Source organism: Schistocerca nitens, chromosome 10 (genome assembly GCF_023898315.1).
Source record: "Schistocerca nitens isolate TAMUIC-IGC-003100 chromosome 10, iqSchNite1.1, whole genome shotgun sequence".
Taxonomy (NCBI): domain Eukaryota; kingdom Metazoa; phylum Arthropoda; class Insecta; order Orthoptera; family Acrididae; genus Schistocerca; species Schistocerca nitens.
Window position 1 is genome coordinate 75,590,213 of NC_064623.1, and position 18,654 is coordinate 75,608,866.

The 18,654-nt window shown below is 42.9% G+C and overlaps 2 protein-coding genes across 3 annotated transcripts in view; one reads left to right on the forward strand and one right to left on the reverse strand.

Moving 5' to 3' along the window:
* LOC126210534 (UDP-glucosyltransferase 2-like) overlaps positions 1 to 18,654 on the reverse strand; it is a 706,192-nt gene that overhangs the window by 325,912 nt on the left and 361,626 nt on the right. The gene's annotated exons all lie outside the window — the stretch shown is intronic.
* Positions 15,143 to 18,654, forward strand: part of LOC126210537 (speckle-type POZ protein-like) — a 54,751-nt gene continuing 51,239 nt past the window's right edge. The window contains exon 1 of one of the 2 annotated variants that reach the window (XM_049939788.1): positions 15,143 to 15,238. In XM_049939788.1, the coding sequence (XP_049795745.1) occupies positions 15,203 to 15,238 (36 nt within the window). In that variant the 5' untranslated portion in view covers positions 15,143 to 15,202. The remainder of the gene's footprint in view (positions 15,239 to 18,654) is intronic. The other variant, XM_049939789.1, reaches the window with a different exon arrangement.

Genomic DNA, 18,654 nt, shown 5'->3' on the forward strand with positions numbered 1-18,654 from the left:
GAGTAATTCGTGGCGGGCCGCATCAAACCAATCAGAAGACTGATGACTAAAAAAAAAAAAAGTTTTTGGTGATTGATAGTTGAATTGCTATACTTAATTATTGTGAAAATTATAAACTGAAACAATGCGTACCTTTTAATTTGTATTTTCGAGGGATTTCTCACTCGTCATACAATGAAGCCTTTGATGACTGGATGTCATAGTTGCTGATTGGTCTTCCGGGCTGTATTGCCGTGATCGAAGAAACTTTTCAGTTTCAGACGTTTCGTTCAGAGCTGCGCAGGACACCGTCAGAAGTGTTCCTGGCGATGCTGAATCTTGATACTAACTATCGATTGTCAGCTGTCAAGGTCAAAAACTTACCTATAAATTCCACAGAGCCGCTCTGCATATATCATTGAATTTAATGACATTTTCTTTTCTGTTCTATTATTATCACTGTGCTCATATACATTTCGATGGCTCCCCTATATAGTAGTGGATAACAGTTTGTCGCAGTAGGTAAAGTTTTAGTTTCGGAAAACTTCATTTCATGATTTCCCCACTGAACAGCATCCTCTACTACACGTGCCTTTTTTTGTTTTCCCTGGTCGGCAAAGACTTTTATATTGTTTTTTTTTTCAGTGTTACTCGTATGTTCACGCTTCTCTTGGCAGTTCCAACGTAGACGTTTCCGCAAGTACGCGGAATCTTATATTCTCTGCTTGCTGACAGAGGAAGGTGTTTGTCCTTTACGGATCGGAGTGGTCAACATATTTTCTTAGTTGGTCCAAAAATCGGTCTGATGCCACCTTTCTGCGAAATATTTCCGACCTTATCATCTACTTTTTTGAAATAAGGGAGAGGAACCGTGTTCTTTCATCGCTGTGTTTTATCGTTGTCCTTTTTCCTCCTGTTATTCCGTCGCACAACCCTATTTACTTCTTTGCCCCAATAGCCATTCTCCTCGAAAGCCTGCTTCAGATGTTTTAATCCGGTGTCCATGTGTTCCAGCATGTATATTCGATTTGGCTCTGTCAACAATGCCTCTGTTTTGTTGAAGATGTTAGAGTTCTAATGCAAATGTCTATTTGTATGTGTGACTTTCCGATAAACCTTATTTTCCAATCTTCCATCACCCTGCCTCATAACTAAAACATCCAAGAATTATCTTTGACGAAGATCATGTCTGCTGATCACGAGTAATCTTGACCACCCCCACCTACACAGTACTTATGTCGCTCTGCGACGTCCGACTCGTCAATCAGCAAGATTCAGCATCTCCAGGAGCGCCTCTGAAGATGTCCAGCGCAGCTGTGGAGGAAACATCAGGAACAGAAAAGTTTCTTTTCACAGCAATGGTTCGTTAATTCTTCCAGCAGACAAACGATGGCAAGTCAATGCTAAGCCATGTTAATTGCACCCTGTTTGCAAGTAAATATTGTTAAATACTCAATGACAGATTTCATAACAATCTTTTGGATAGAATTTGTGATTTCAAAAATATATCGTTACTCCAGGGAAATTTTGAAACAACGTCTTACCTGTACATAAAATCACAATGCACCTACTTGAAATGAATGTATGAGATTTTATTTAAACTTTACTGCAGAATTTCGCAAAGCAACCAACTTGTTCCTTATCACTGTTCACAGTCAATGTCTTCAATAACCTCTGCTTCTTATATGCCCTATATTTTACTTTATTCCAGTTACTGTTGAGAGGTGACACGCCACTCTCTCAGTTTAACATCGTTGTCAGTCAGATTAACATTCACATTTCAGGTCATGATCTCGGTGTTCCCCATACTACATTCCGTATGTGTAGCTTATGACTTCTTTTACATGAGGAAATTGTTGGCAGAATGTTCTTTTAACTGCATGTGTAACCTGTAGGGAACTTGTACCCCAGAGGCCATAGTGGAGGCGACAAAGGACAGGGAGAGAGAGATGGGTTGGGGGCTATAAATTCTGAGTGCAGCGACCTGGCTGTGTGAAGTGATTCTGGGAAACAGCACTCGGTGGATCGCACCTGCAGAGGGACTTCTGGCTGTAGTACTCTCCTCTTCCTGGTAGGGATCGTACAGGAGGGCGCCAGGTCGCAAAACATTTTACGTGGGCCAGGCAGCAGTCTATCGCAAATGTGGCTGGTTAGCAGAGAAGGGGTGGAGGTAGGGCAGCAGAATTAGACTGTTGCACTACCCTATTTCGTTTCATCATATGTCTCGCAAGTACAGTTGTAAGATGTCGTAGCTGTGTTGGGAAAGTACCAGAGCTCCAAGCGCTAATAGAAAGCACTGATGATCAAATCGTTATAGGCACTGAAAGCTGGCTAAAGCAGGATATAAGCTCAGCCGAAATTTTTGCGAAGAACCTGACGGTGTGCCGAAAAGATAGGCTAAACACGGTTGGCGATGGCGTGTTTATTTCTGTCAGAAGTAGTTTAACTTGTCGCGAAGTTGAAGTAGACACTTCCTGTGAGTTAGTATTGGCACAGGTCATTGTTGGCAACAGGAATAAAATAATAATTGGATCATTTTGCCGACCTCCCAGTTCAGATGATACAGTTGCTGAAAGGTTCAAAGAAAACTTGAGTCTGATTTCAAACACATACCCGACTCATACGATAATAGTTGGTGGTGACTTTAATTTACGCTCGATATGTTGGCGAAAATACATGTTTAATTCCGGAGGTACGCATGACATATCATCCGAAATTGTACTAAACCCATTCTCTGAAAATTATTTCGAGCAGTTAGTTCACGAGCCCGCAAATAGTAAACGGTTGTGAAAACACACTTGACCTCTTAGCAAAAAAAAAAAAAAAAAAAAAAAAAAAAAATTAAAAAAATGGTTCAAATGGCTCTGAGCACTATGGGACTTAACATCTGAGGTCATCAGTCCCCTAGACTTAGAACTACTTAAACCTAACTAAACTAAGGACATCATCACACACAACCATGCCCGAGACAGGATTCAAACCTCCGACCGCAGCAGCAGCGCGGTGCCGGTCTGAAGCGCCTACAACTGCTCGGCCACAGCGGCCGGCTCTTAGCAACAAATAATCCTGAGTTAATAATGAGCATCAAAACCGATTCAGGGATTAGTGAACACAGGATTGTCGTAGCGAGATTGAATACTGTAATCCCCAAATCCTCGAAAATTAAGCGAAAAATATACCTATTCAAAAAAGCAGATAAAAATTCACTTGACGCCTTCCTAAGAGACAATCTCCACCCATTCCAAATTAATAATATAAGTGTAGACCAGATGTGGCTTGAATTCAAAGAAATAGTATCGGCAGCAACTGAGAGATTTATACCAAATAAATTAACAAACGACGGAGCTGATCCTCCTTTGTACACAAAACGGGTCAGAACACTGTTGCAGAAACAACGAAACAAACATGCCAAATTTAAACAGACGCAAAATCCCTAAGATTGGCGATCTTTTACAGAAGCTCGAAATTTAGCGTGGACCGCAATGCGAGATGCCTATAACTGTTTCACCAACGAAACTTTGTCTCGAAACCTGGCAGAAAATCAAAAGAGATTCTGGTCGTATGTGATGTTAGCGACAAGAAACAATCAATGCCTTCTCTGCGGGATAGCAGTGGAGATGCTATCGAGGACAGTGCTGCCGAAGCAGAGTTACTAAACACAGCCTTCCGAAATGTCTTCACAAAAGAAGACGAAGTAAATATTCCAGAATTCGAATCGAGAACAGCTACCAACATGAGTAACGTAGAAGTAAATATCCTCGGAGTAGTGAAGCAACTTAAATCACTTAATAAAAACAAGTCTTCTGGTCCAGTCTGTATACCAATGAGATTCCTTTCGGAGTATGCTGATACATTAGCTCCATACTTAACAATCATATACAACCGTTCACTCGACGAAAGATCCGTACCCAAAAACTGGAAAGTTGCGCAGGTCACACCAGTATTCAAGAAAGGCAGTAGGAATAATCCACTAAATTACAGACTCATATCGTTAACGTCGATATGCAGCAGGATTTTAGAACATATATTGTGTTCGAACATTATGAATTACCACGAAGAAAACGATCTATTGACACACAGTCACCATGGGTTTAACATCGTTCCTGTGAAACACAACTATCTCTTTATTCATATGAAGTGTTGAATGCTATAGACAAGGGATTCGAGATCGATCCCGTATTTCTGGATTTCTGGGCTGGACATCATTAAAAGAAAGGCGTTTTTCTTGCGAAAGAATCTTCTCACGAAATTCCAATCACCAACTTTCTCGTCCGAATGCGAAAATATTTTAGTGACACCGACCTACATAGGGAGGAACGATCACCAAGACAAAATAAGGAAAATCAGAGCTCGTACGGAAAGATACAGGTCTCCATTCTCTCCTCGCGCTGTACGAGATTGGAATAATAGAGAATTGTGAAGGTGGTTCGATGAACCCTCTGACAGGCACTTTATACTGAAAAATAAATACAGAATGCATTTTAAGGGAAGTCTGCTAATAGTAGTAAGATATAAAATACACTATATATAACCAAAATGTAAAGAAGGAATTATACCCAAAATGATAGGCGGTGGCTGTGAATGGTGCAGGTGTTGTGATTCCACGAACGTCAGCTGTTAAATACAACAATGGAGAAATTGCATCAGCGGTAGCCAATCAGGCATAAAGGATGTAAGACAGTCGTCACAATGAGGTACATACAGAATAGTTACACGAAAATTTATAATAAATATAGAAATACACTAACTACACTACTGGCCATTAAAATTACTACACCACGAAGATGACGTGCTACATACGCGAAATTTAACCGACAGGAAGAAGATGCTGTGATATGCAAATGACTAGCTTTTCAGAGCATTCACACAATGTTGGCGCCGGTGGCGACACCAACAAGTTCCTGACATGAGGAAAGTTTCCAACCAATTTCTCATACACAAACAGCAGTTTACCGGCGTTGCCTGGTGAAACGTTGTTGTGATGCCTCGTGTAGGGAAGAGAAATGCGTACCATCACGATTCCGACTTTGATAAAGGTCGGATTGTAGTCTAGCGCGATTGCGGTTTATCGTATCGCGGCATTGCTGCTCGCGTTGGCCGAGTTCCAATGACTGTTAGCAGAATGTGGAATCGGTGGATTCAGGAGGGTAATACAGAACGGCGTGCTGGATCCCAAAGGCCTCGTATCACTAGCAGTCGAGATGACAGCCACATTATCCGCATTTCTGTTACGGATCGAGCAGCCACGTCTCGATCCCTGAGTCAACAGATGGGGACGTTTGCAAGACAACAACCATCTGCACGAACAGTTCGACGACGTTTGCAGCAGCATGGACTATCAGCTCGGAGACCGTGGCTGCGGTTACCCTTGACGCTGCATCACAGACAGGAACGCCTGTCATGGTGTCCTCAACGACGAACCTGGATGCACGACTGGCAAAACATCATTTTTTCGGATGAATCCGGGTTCTGTTTACAGCATCATGATGGTCGCATCCGCGTTTGGCGACATCACGGTGAACGCACATTGGAAGCGTGTATTCGCCATCGCCATACTGGCGTATCACCCGGCGTGATGGTATGGGGTGGCGTTGGTTACAGGTCTCGGTCACCTCTTGTTCACATTGACGGCACTTTGAACAGCGGACGGTACATTTCAGATGTGTTACAACCCGTAGCTCTACCCTTCATTTGATCCCTGTGAAACCCTACATTTCAGCAGGATAATGCACGACCGCATGTTGCAGGTCCTGTTCGGGCCTTGCTGGATACAGAAAATGTTCGACTGCTGCCCTGGCTAGTATATTTTCCAGATCTCTCAACAATTGAAAACGTCTGGTCAATGGTGGCCGAGCAACTGGCTCGTCACAATACGCCAGTCACTACTCTTGATGAACTGTGGTATCGTGTTGAAGCTGCATGGGCAGCTGTACCTGTACCCGCCATCCAAGCTCTGTTTGACTCAATGCCCAGGCGTATCAACGCCGTTATTACAGCCAGAGGTGGTTGTTCTGGGTACTGATTTCTCAGGATCTATGCACCCAAATTGCGTGAAAATGTAATCACATGTCAGTTCTAGTATAATATATTTGTCCAATGAATACCCGTTTATCATCTGCATTTCTTCTTGGTATAGCAATTTTAATGGCCAGTGGTTAACTAATTCCGTCCGAACAGACCTTGGAAGACCCAGCGGTACCGAGCACTCGCTTCTGTTCCTGAGCCCACAGTCGTCACTGGGTGCGGGTGTGGAGGGGCACGTGGTCAGCACACCGCTCTCCCGGCCGTCGTCAGTTTCCGTGACCGGAGATGCTACTTCTCAGTCAGAGCAGCTCCTCAATTGGCATAACAGAGGCTGGGTGCACCCCGCTTGCTAACACAAATTCTACCCAAAAATTGTTCTTCGAAAGTGTCATTGAGTACTTAACATTGTTTACTTGCAAACAGGGTGCAATTAACATGGCTTGGCATTGACATGCCATCGTTTATCTGCTGGAAGAGTTAACGAACCATTGCTGAGAAAAGAAACTTTTCTGTTCGTGACGTTTCCTCCACAGCTGCGAAGGATATCTTCAGAGGCGCTCCTGGCGATGCTTAATTTTGCTCACTGACGAATCGGACGTCGCAGAGCGACATGAGTGCTGTGTAGGTGGGCGTGGTCAAGATGATGGTTCAGATGGCTCTGAGCACTATGGGACTTAACTTCTGAAGTCATCTGTCCCCTAGAACTTAGAACTACTTAAACCTAACTAACCTAAGGACATCATAAACATCCCTGTACGAGGCAGGATTCCAACCTACGACCGTAGCGGTCGCGCGGTTCCAGACTGTAGCGCCTAGAGCCGCTCGGTCAGCACGTCCGGCGCGTGGTCAAGTTTACTCGTGATCGGCAGAAATATTCTTCGTCAAAGACAATTCTTGGATGTTTTAGTTATGAGGCAGGATGATGGAAGATTGGAACATAACGTTTATCGGAAAGTCACACATACAGATAGATATTTGCGTAAGGACTCTAACATCCGCAACAAAACAGAGGTATTATTGACAGAGCCAAATCGAATATACATGCTGGAACACATGGACGCAGAATTAAAACATCTGAAGCAGGTCTTCGAGAAGATTGGGTATTCGGGCAAAGAAGTAAATAGGGTTGTGCGACGGAATAACAGGAGGAAAAAGGTCAACGATAAAACACAGCGATCGAAGAACACGGTTCCTCTCCCTTATATCAAAAAAGTAGTTAACAGGATCCGGCAATGTTTAGCAGAAAGGTGACATCAGACAGATTTTTGGACAAACTAAGAAAATACGTCGAGCACTCCGACCTGTAAAGGACAAACACCCTCCTCTGTCAGGAAGTGAAGTACGAGATAAAGGTGCGTGTTCACTAGAAAGTAAACTTCCGCAATTCGCTTGCAGAATCTACTTCTACAAGTTCTTTGCATATGGAAACACCCGCAGCAAGTTGACTTCCGCAAGTTTTGTCAACTTGAGGAAGTAGCATCAGCGAGCTAGTGTAAACGTTTCTCCGTAGCTTGCTGCAATTACTTGCTGGACTTGCCAGTTGCGGGAAGCTATTTTGGAACTTGCAGAAGTGTATACAGTACGAAATGTAGTCTTGAAGTTCATGTGGACGAGTGAGAAAACACAACGGCTTATTCAGCGAGTGGACTTTAAAAATCGGTTAAAAAACTAGACGAATTGGAAATTATTGCGTCAGAATTCGACACTACAGAGCCAGAAACACGGAGAAAAAATCCACAATTTGCGTACGCAGTATAATCAAGAACTAAATAAAGCGAAGAAAAGAAAAAGTGGAGAAAGTTTAGACGATTTATAAAAAGTAAATGGGAATTCTTTGATTCCATGAAATTTATGTTTCGTTCCTACACACCAAAAGAAACCGAATATAATACGGCATGTGAAAGAAATTTGAAGGCGTCTGTTTGTAGCTAGGCTACTTTCCCTTCTTGGAAACAAATTTGTTTGTAAATTAATTTCTGACTTCCTTGGCCATCTGTGGCCAATTATGTATGTTTATTGGTTCCAGCGGTATACTCGTTTCTGTCCATATGTCTTTGCGCCAGTCTCTTTGCATCTGTAAATCTTGAGAATCAAATGTGCCAGGTGGGGCACAAACGGAATTTCTACTCTGTTCTGTGAGTAAAAAGTTGTGAAGAGCACAAATCGCTTTGACAATTTGCCTCGAATTCTCCGGGTTTAGAAGTATTTGCGTTCGTAATACTCGAGTTGTGCATATAAGCCCAAAAAAGTTTACAAACACATCTTTTGCTCCAGAGAGCCGATAGTTAAATCCACGATTTTGCACCGTTTCGCCTCTAAAAGGGTAGCGCTTCATAATATAATTTTTTAGAGCAATTGCATCATCAGCAATAATGACGTAAGGTATCTGCACAGTTCTACCAGGTAAATTTCGAGGAACTGGTATATTCAAAGAATTAGACTCAAGACATTCTCACAATCTACAATTATTAAAAACTCCACCATCAGATAGTCTACCATTACTGCCCACATCGAAGTATAACTCTGTAATCAGGTCCCGTCAGTGCCAATAGCACGATACTGTGGTTCCCTTTATAATTAAAGTACACACTGCTTTCTTTCTTGGGAGCCTGTGTGACTATATGTTTTCCATGCATAGCGCCAATACAGTTTGGAAAATCCCATCTATTCTCAAAACCAGTAGCGATTTGCAACCATTCTTCTTCTGTTCAAGGTACCTAAAATTAGAGAAAACAAAATTATATCTGAAGTTTATCCCTTTGACGATAAATATTACATTACAATGTTTATTTTAGAGATCAGAAAACGCCAGGGAAGATAATAAGTGTGAGACAGATAAAAGACAGGAAAAATCACAGGAAAGAAGAATTTTGAAAAAAAAATACTGAGGAAAATTCAGACACTATTCTAAACATGGCAATAGAAGCGATGCACAAACCTGTTGATGAACATCAAGTGTTTGGAGACTATGTGGCATCGGAATAAAGGTTATTAACACAAATGTCAAGTCGAAAAAAAATTAGGGAGGATAATACAAAAGGCAATACTCGAAGTATCTGAGGAAGATAAAACTATAACTAATTCTTGGTTGACAGGTGAAAGCAGTTTCATCTGCACACCATCAGAGAAAGTAATTATTATTTCTGATACTGACCAAGTTTATCATCCACAAGGTAACTGTTTCGTAAATTTTCTGTTCAAGCGAATTATTTGTGTGAGTTATGAAATAACAAAATACTAACCTTCAAATATTCTCTTTTCAAACATTCATACAGAGCCACACAGGAGTCCGTAACAAATTGAGAGATTGTGCTAGTGGATACTCGGAAAAGATACATCAGAGAGTGAAAACTATCGCCTAAAAATTAAAAACCAAGTAATTGAGTGAAATAAATATAAATATACGACTATTGACAATAAATATTTATTTGACATTTACGTGTTTTATTCTCTTGCCTGTGGCTGAAAATCGAAGAGTAATTAAAAGACGATCTCTTGGAGATATAGCTTGCCGCATATTTGTATCCTGTTTCCGAATATTTGATTCTACAACTGACAAGAGGTGTTCAAAACTTGCAAAAGACATTCTCAGGAAGTTTGTAATCTTCTTAACTTTTCGTTTTCCGTCACGCTTTTTCTTTAACAATAACAACACAACAACACTGGCCGCTGGTGTGGTTTGTGCAAACGACATTGTAATCTACAACTCGCCTGTCTCACAACGCGAACTGTAGTGGATACACTTCCGCAAGTACTTGCAGCAAGATCGTATAATTAACTTGCCGAAGTGACTTGCAGAAGTCAACTTGCGCAAGTTTTCGTACTGACGTAAATCCCTCAGCAATTATTTGCAGAAGTTACTTGCGGAAGTTACTTGCTAGTGGGCACGGACCTTTTAAGATTTCATGTACTTGTGGAAACGTCTACGTTGGAACTGCCGAGAAAAGCGTGAACACACGACTAAGACTGAAAAAAAAAACATAAAAGTCTTTGCAGACCAAGGAAAACAGAAAAATCTAGTGTAGTAGAGCATGCTCTTCAGTGAGGAAATCATGAAATGAAGTTTTCCGAAACTAAAACTTTACCTAATACGACAAACTGTTATCCACTACCATATAGTGGAGCCGTCGAAATATACAGGGTGGTCCATTGATAGTGGCTGGGCCAAATATCTCACGAAATGAGCATCAAACGAAAAAACTACAAAGAACGCAACTCGTCTAGCTTGAAGGGGAAACCAGATGGCGCTATGGTTGGCCCGCTAGATGGCGCTGCCAAAGGTCAAACGAATATCAATTGCGTTTTTTTTAAAATAGGAACCCCCATTTTTATTACATATTAGTGTAGTACGTAAACAAATATGAATGTTTTAGTTGGACCACTTTTTTCGCTTTGTGACACATGGCGCTGTAAAGGTGGTATCACGTAACATTCCGCCAGTGCGGACGGTATTTGCTTCTTGATACATTACCCGTGTTAAAATGGACCGTTTACCAATTGCGGAAAAGGTCGATATCGTGTTGATGTATGGCTATTGTGATCATAATGCCCAACAGGCGTGTGCTATGTATACTGCTCGGTATCCTGGACGACATCATCCAAGTGTCCGGACCGTTCGCCGGATAGTTACGTTATTTAAGGAAACAGGGAGTGTCCAGCTACATGTAAAGCGTCAACCACGACTTGCAACAAAAGATGATGTCGAAGTAGGTGTTTTAGCTGATGTCGCGGCTAATCCGCACATCAGTAGCAGAGAAATTGCGAGAGAATCGGGAATCTCAAAAACGTCGGTGTTGATAATGCTACAACATCGATTGCACCCGTACCATATTTCTAAGCACCAGGAATTGCATGGCGACGACTTTGAACGTCGTGTACAATTCTGCCACTGAGCACAAGAGAAATTACGGGACGATGGCAGATTTTTTGCACGCGTTCTATTTAGCGACGAAGCGTCATTCACCAACAGCGGTAACGTAAACCGGCATAATATGCACTATTGGGTAACGAAAAATCCACGATGGCGGCGACAAATGGAACATCAGCGACCTTGGCGGGTTAATGTATGATGCGGCATTATGGGAGGTAGGATAATTGACCCCTATTTTATCGATGGCAATCTAAATAGTGCAATGTATGCTGATTTCCTACGTAATGTTCTACCGATGTCTGCACTGCATGACAGAATGGCGATGTACTTCCAACATGATGGATGTCCGGCACATAGCTCGCATGCGGTTGAAGCGGTATTGAATAGCATATTTCATGACAGGTGGATTGGTCATCAAAACACCATACCATGGCCCGCACGTTCACCGGATCTGACGTCCCCGGATTTGTTTCTGTGGGGTAAGTTGGATATTTGCTATCGTGATTCACCGACAACGCCTGACAACATGCGTCAGCTCACTGTCAATGCATGTGCGAACATTATGAAAGGCGAACTACTCGCTGTTGAGAGGAATGTCGTTACACGTATTGCCAAATGCATTGAGGTTGACGGACATCATTTTGAGCATTTATTGCATTAATGTGGTATTCACAGGTAATCACGCTGTAACAGCATGCTTCTCAGAAATGATAAGTTCACAAAGGTACATGTATCACGTTGGAACAACCGAAATAAAATTTTTAAACGTACCTACGTTCTGTATTTTAATTTAAAAACCTATCTGTTACCAACTGTTCGTCTAAAATTGTGAGCCATATGTTTGTGACTATTGCAGCACCATCTATCGCAAAGCGAAAAAAAGTGGTCCAACTAAAATATTCGTATTTCTTTACGTACTACACGAATATGTAATAAAAAATGGGGGTTCCTACTTTAAAAAAAAAACGCAGTTGATATCCGTTTGACCTATGGCAGTGCCATCTAGCGGGCCAACCATAGCGCCATCTGGTTTCCCCCTTGAAGCTAGACATGTTTCGTTCTTTGTAGTTTTTTCGTTTGACGCTTATTTCGTGACATATTTGGCCCGGTCACGATCAATGGACCACCCTGTACATGAGCACAGTCCATCCAAATACACTGAGCGAGGTGGTGCAATGGTTAGACACTGGACTCGCATTCGGGAGGACGACGTTTCAATCACGCGTCCGGCCATCCTGATTTAGGTTTTCCGTGATTTCCCTAATTCGCTCCAAGCAAATGCCGGGATGGTTCCTTTCAAAGGGGACGGCCGACTTCCTTCCCCGTCCTTCCCTAATCCGAAGAGACCGATGACCCCGCTGTCTGGTCTCCTTCCCCAAACAACCCCCCCCCCCCCATCCAAATGCTAGCCAAGCCCGACTGTGATTAATTAACTTTTGTGATCCGACGGGAACCGACGATACCACTGCGGAAAGGCCGTTGGCATGTAAGAGAGATAACCAATAATAATCGGTTGTGAGTACACCGATAGCCATCTGTGGGGATTTGTCGAAAATTCGTAGATTGTATGCCACAAAAGATGGCGCTTAAGTGACACCAATGGTTCCCTTGGCGACGGCGTTGATGTATTGATATGCGCCAGCTATCGCAAGAGGACTTCGGAGATGCGACACAAAAATTTGTGGTAAGGTCTCATAGGACTAAAGTGAAGAGGTCATCGGTCCCTAAGCTTACGCACTACTTAATCTAACTTAAACTAACTTACACTAAGGACAACACACACACACACACACACACACACACACACACACACACACACACACACATGCACGAGGGAGGATTAGAACCTCCAAGGGGTGGAGCTGCACGGACCGTGACAAGGCGCCTGAGACCGCGCGGCTATCCCGAGATGCGACGCGACTGGCAAAGTACACACGCATCTAGAAATGCATGTGAGGTATTGCGGACTGCTCATATATAGTAATACCAGTGAAAATACTGCTTGAGTGACGTCGTTATTTACCCTGGAAGTGGCGCGGAGGTGTCGACTTGCACGTTTTAACGGAGGACGATTTCAATTTACGACAGTGACTAGCTATTATAGAATACTGGCATGCAAGGAAGACAGTTACAGCAATGTATTTCAGATCCCCTGGACGGTAACAACCGAGTAACCAATTGATAACAATTAAAACTAGCGTACCTAATATCCGATGGAAATATAGGTGGACCTACGAAGGTACTGAAAACAAAACCAAAACCACACAGAATCAAAATTTAAAGAACTTAGTTATTTATAAGAGTCGAGGGACATGAAAGGGAAACAGTGGTTGGGAAGGGAGTGAGACAGGGTTGTAGCCTCTCCCCGATGTTATTCAATCTGTGTATTGAGCAAGCAGTAAAGGAAACGAAAGAAAAATTCGGAGTAGGTATTAAAATCCATGGAGAAGAAACAAAAACTTTGAGGTTCGCCGATGACACTGTAATTCTGTCAGAGACAGTAAAGGACTTGGAAGAGCAGTTGAACAGAATGGACAGTGTCTTGAAAGGACGATATAAGACGAACATCAACAAAAGCAAAACGAGGATAATGGAATGTAGTCGAATTAAGTCGGGGGATGCTGAGGGAATTAGATTAGGAAATGAGACACTTAAAGTAGTAAAGGAGTTTTGCTATTTGGGGAGCAAAATAACTGATGATGGTCGAAGTAGAGAGGATATAAAATGTGGACTGGAAATGGCAAGGAAAGCCTTTCTGAAGAAGAGAAATTTGTTAACATCGAGTATGGATTTAAGTGCCAGGAAGTCGTTTCTGAAAGTATTTAAATGGCGTATTGGCATGTATGGAAGTGAAACATGGACGATAGTTTGGACAAGAAGAGAATAGAAGCTTTCGAAATGTGGTGCGACAGAAGACTGCTGAAGATTAGATGGGTAGATCACATAACTAATGAGGAGGTATTGAATAAAATTGGGGAGAAGAGGAGTTCGTGGCACAACTTGACTGCAAGAAGAAATCGGTTGGTAGGACATGTTCTGAGGCATCAAGGGATCACCAATTTAGTACTGGAGGGCAGCGTGGAGGGTAAAAATCGTAGAGGGAGACCAAGACATGAATACACTAAGCAGATTCAGAAGGATGTAGGTTGCAGTAAGTACTGGGAGATGAAGAAGCTTGCACAGGATAGAGTAGCATGGAGAGCTGCATCAAACCAGCCTCAGGACTGAAGACCACAGCAACAACAACAACAACAACAGCAACAATACTTGTTTGTTGAGTATTCCATTGTTGAGTATTCCATAAAATAGGCGTACAAAATGTCAGATCTACGGAAATATAGGTTACTTCATGGACCCACAAGGTAGTCATAACTGTGAAACGAAACCCATAAGCAGTCAAAATTTAAAGGATGCTGTGAATATAGTTCTTTACAGTCACGAACATCCATATAATCAACGTGAAATTACAATTAGAATTTGGGGAAATAAAAAGAAGGGAAATAGCGTTCTTTGGCAAACCTAGAGCACGATCATCTCATTACATGAAAGTAAGCACTGTGACAGTAATTTTCATAAAACAATATGGGTCTAATAAGGTAGCCATGAATAAAGAGCTTGTATTTGATCTAAGTTGAACAGATTTTACTTAACATTTTTATCGATACAGTTCTTCTCATTACTGACTTTAACGAAAATTAATAGCTATCATCTTCGACAGCCAGTTGAGAGTTTCTTTGGATGATCCTCGTTTAAAATCTTTCTTCTCAGAAAATACGCAGTGACACGTATTTATATTTGTATAGCTCAAAGCCTGTTAGCCGGCTGTGGTGGTCGAGCGGTTCTAGGCGCCTCAGTCGAGAACCGCGCGACCACTACGGTCGCAGGTTCGAATCCTGCCTCGGGCATGGAGTGTGTGATGTCCTTAGGTCAGTTAGGTTTAAGTAGTTCTAAGTTCTAGGGGACTGATGACGTCAGATGTTAAGTCACATAGTGCTCAGAGCCATTTGAACCAAAGCCTGTTAGTTTATAAATACTGTAGGACATTACACAAGTGTCGTGTGTTCTTCATTCATAATGTCCCTACTTCGCATTATGGCGATCGAACGGATTCTAGTTGCTCCCAGAATTCGCATACAGCAGCTGCTCAGACCCAAAGACATGTAACGCAAACAGCGCAGCAAAAGACTCCAGAGATACGCGACGGTACCTGTTGTCTTATCAGGGGTTAGCTGATAACGTTTGTCATTTTCCTCGTACGTAGGCGATCGCCGCTAGACATCAGCTGTGAACGTTTCGCATCAGTAGCAGACGAGAACGGCCGCATCCAGAATGGGGAACGCCGAATCAGCTCAAGACGCGCAGTCGGTAAGTTGTGTCGCTGTGATCGTGTGTGAGGCTACAAGCCGACTAAATTAGTGCGTGCCCTGAGGACCACAACAACCTTCCTGCAGACGAACGCTTCGGCTCCCTTTTAGATACCAACGTTTTCCTTCTTGACAAAGTGCCTGTTGGTTTCTGTCTCGGGTTCCTCGCCCGCCGTTCGTCACCCTCCATTGCTGGTGGCGGACCGGACAGTCAGATGGTTCAAATGGCTCTGAGCACTATGGGACATAACATCTGAGGTCATGAGTCCCCTAGACTTAGAACTTCTTAAACCTAACTAACCTAAGGACATCACACACATCCATGCCAGAGGCAGGATACGAACCTGCGATCGTAGCGGTGGAGCGGTTCCGGACTGAAGCGCCTAGAACCGCTCGGCCACAACGGCCGGTGTGGACCGGACAGTGCACCATCAGCAATGGAAAGTGAAACGTTGACAATGCCAGCCACTCGTGCTGGTAAAGCGTCAGAAAAAATCATCAGGCCAACGTTGGTCCAAGAACCCGAGATATAGGGTAAAAGGCATTTTGTCAAGTGGCCACGAAAGCCTTAACAATTTTCTCTTCTTCTCTGAATACAATGCACTATTTTACACATTTTTTATCTATTCCGTCGCTCGTCAGCTCGCTTTCTAACATTCTGCGTGGTGTCTGTTTGTTCAGTCGTGTCTCCCTACCACTTTCGCGCAACGACGCTCTGAGCGTGTTTTTTAGGGAATTGACTAGTTTGAACCTGGGACCTGTTGCTGGTAAGGCGCCAGACCACACATGACATGTAGAGTTCAGAAGAGTTCAGTGAGACTAGCGATGATATAATCAAATACTTAATGAATTCAGCGTCAGCTCCACTGCACTCCCTGTAAAAGAATCTTAATACTAAGGGATTCAAGGCTTTCCTATTTTTAGTTAGCTGGTAAAATAACGTGGAAAAAGCAGTTAAGTTTACCATTGGAAATTTTATTCTACTCACAAAACATTGTTTATAAATTGCACTATTGATAAAAGGAAATATTTTAATACAGGATGATAAAAACCAACTGCATTCAACAAAAATGTGAACGAATATTCCCTGAATGGAAGTTCTACAATGGATCGAAGGATGACCTATGCCATATCAAATCTATAATCTAGATTTAAGTTTCATAAAAGAGAAAACTATCAAAATGGTCTACAGTGACCCTCAATTATCTTTAATTACTTATCTAACTTGTCGCAAATTACAGTGGCTGATGTGGCTTCTCAATAATTATATAACAGAAAAATCATCGCGTTTCAGATTTTTACTTCAAGTAGCAAATGTGAACACCATGAGCTTTAATTGACGATCGACACTAGTATTAATTAAGAAGGGGATGTAACAGATGAGACTTCTGCAGTTCTGAGTGAAGCCTTATGCGCTCAAAAATGCGGTATCGCGTGCGTTCATTACCATGTCGGTGTTTAGGCAGCGTCAGGGGGCGGCGGGCGGAACAGCTCCACGCACCTCGCCGTCTCGGAAGCAACTCTCTCCTAACTTCTCCTTAGTACAATTTACCGAAGTTGGTGTTAAAAAGAAAGGTATCTGGCTGTGTTTCCAACTGACCAATCAGGGTCTCAATGTTAACCTTAAGCTCTGCCTACAAAAATTCTTTCTATCCAATGAGAAACGTTATACTTTTCGTGGTGGGGCAATGTTTTTAATGTTTGCAACGTAACAGAGACGCGAAAAAGTCTTGCAGCTGGTGTGACCCGTTTAGTGTTATCGTAAGATCTATACAGTTCTTCTGGAGGGCTCTGTCTTTCAACATGGGCTGGAGGGCTCTATCTTTTAACATGGGTTGGGGGTGATCTTGGCAGTCGGCTGGCGAGTGGGTGTCCGTCCCTTATCGTAGGGCCTCCTAGCTTAACACGGTTCTGCTCTCAGCTTCTGTTCTCGTTTCTTCCCTCGGAACTCCGTCTGTTTCACGGTGGGAAGGTATGACATGCATTTAGGCATTCTTGTGTTAGTCTGTGGTGTTCCATTTGCTCTCTCGTTGATCGTATTACTCTGGTTAATTTAATGTTAGAATTTATTCGGAGCTATGTGACATACTGCCGGATTTGCTTATCATGTCAGTGTTTTCATGGAAGGTGTTGGATTTGCCTGACACCTTACAGCTTTATTCTCACAGAGTTACCTGAACCAGTGATGTAGCCCAATCGGAAGTAGGTTCGGAATGGCACTGTTTATGCGGTGAAACGACATGCTGTTGTTGTAATCGTCAATCTTAAGACTATTTAGAAACAGTTCTTCAAGGGAATCTTCTGTTTAGCTTAATTTTTGGCCTTCCACCTGTGGTCAACCGTTAGTCTCCTCTACAATCATTCTCTCCCCAGTCTGACACAGTGCATCATTAGTTATAAGATTCACCAACACTATCACCATCTGTAGCTCATTTTGAAGTTCCTATACTCACCATGTGTGTAATGTTTATAGAAAAGGAACTGATATAGGCATGCGTATTCAAATACAGAGATATATAAACAGGCAGAATACAGCGCGCTGTGGCCGAGCGGTTCTAGGCGGTTCAGTCTGGAACCGCGCAACCGCTACGGTCGCAGGTTCGAATCCTGCTTCGGGCATGGATGTGTGTGATGTCCCTAGGTTAGTTAGGTTTAAGTAGTTCTAAGTTTAGAGGACTGATAACCTCAGATGTTAAGTACCATAGTTCTCAGAGCCATTTGAACCAATTTTGTAGAATACGGCGCTGCGGTCGGCAACGCCTATGTAAGACAACAAGTATCTGGTGCAGTTGTTAGTTTGGTTATTGCTGCTACAATGGCAGTGTATCAAGATTTAAGTGAGTTTGAACGTGGTGTCATAGTCGGCGCACGAGCGACAGGACACAGCATTTCCGAGGTAGCGATGAAGTGGGGATTTTCCCGTACGATAATTTTCACGAGTGTATCGTGAATATCGGGAATCCGGTGTCCACCTCCGTAGTGTAGCGTTAACGTTACCACGCAGGGGGCCCGCGTTGGATTCCTGGCAGGGGACTGGGTGTTGTGTGTCCTTCATCATCATTTTCATCGTCATTGACTCGCAAGTCGCCGATGTGGCGTCACCTAAAAAGGACTTGCAATACGGCGGCCGAACTCCCCCGCATGGGGCCTCCCGACCAACAATGTCCTACGATCATTTTCATTTTTCATCGTGAATCCGGTAAAGTTTCAAATCTCCAGCATTGCTGCGGACGGGAAAAGATTCTGCAAGAAGGGGACCAACGACGACTGAAGAGAATCGTCCAACGTGACAGAAGTGCAACCCTTCGGCAAATGGCTGCAGATTTCAACGCTGGGCCACCAACAAGTGTCAGCGTGCGAACCATTCAACGAAACGTCATCGATATGGGCTTTCGGAGCCGAAGGCCCACTCATGTA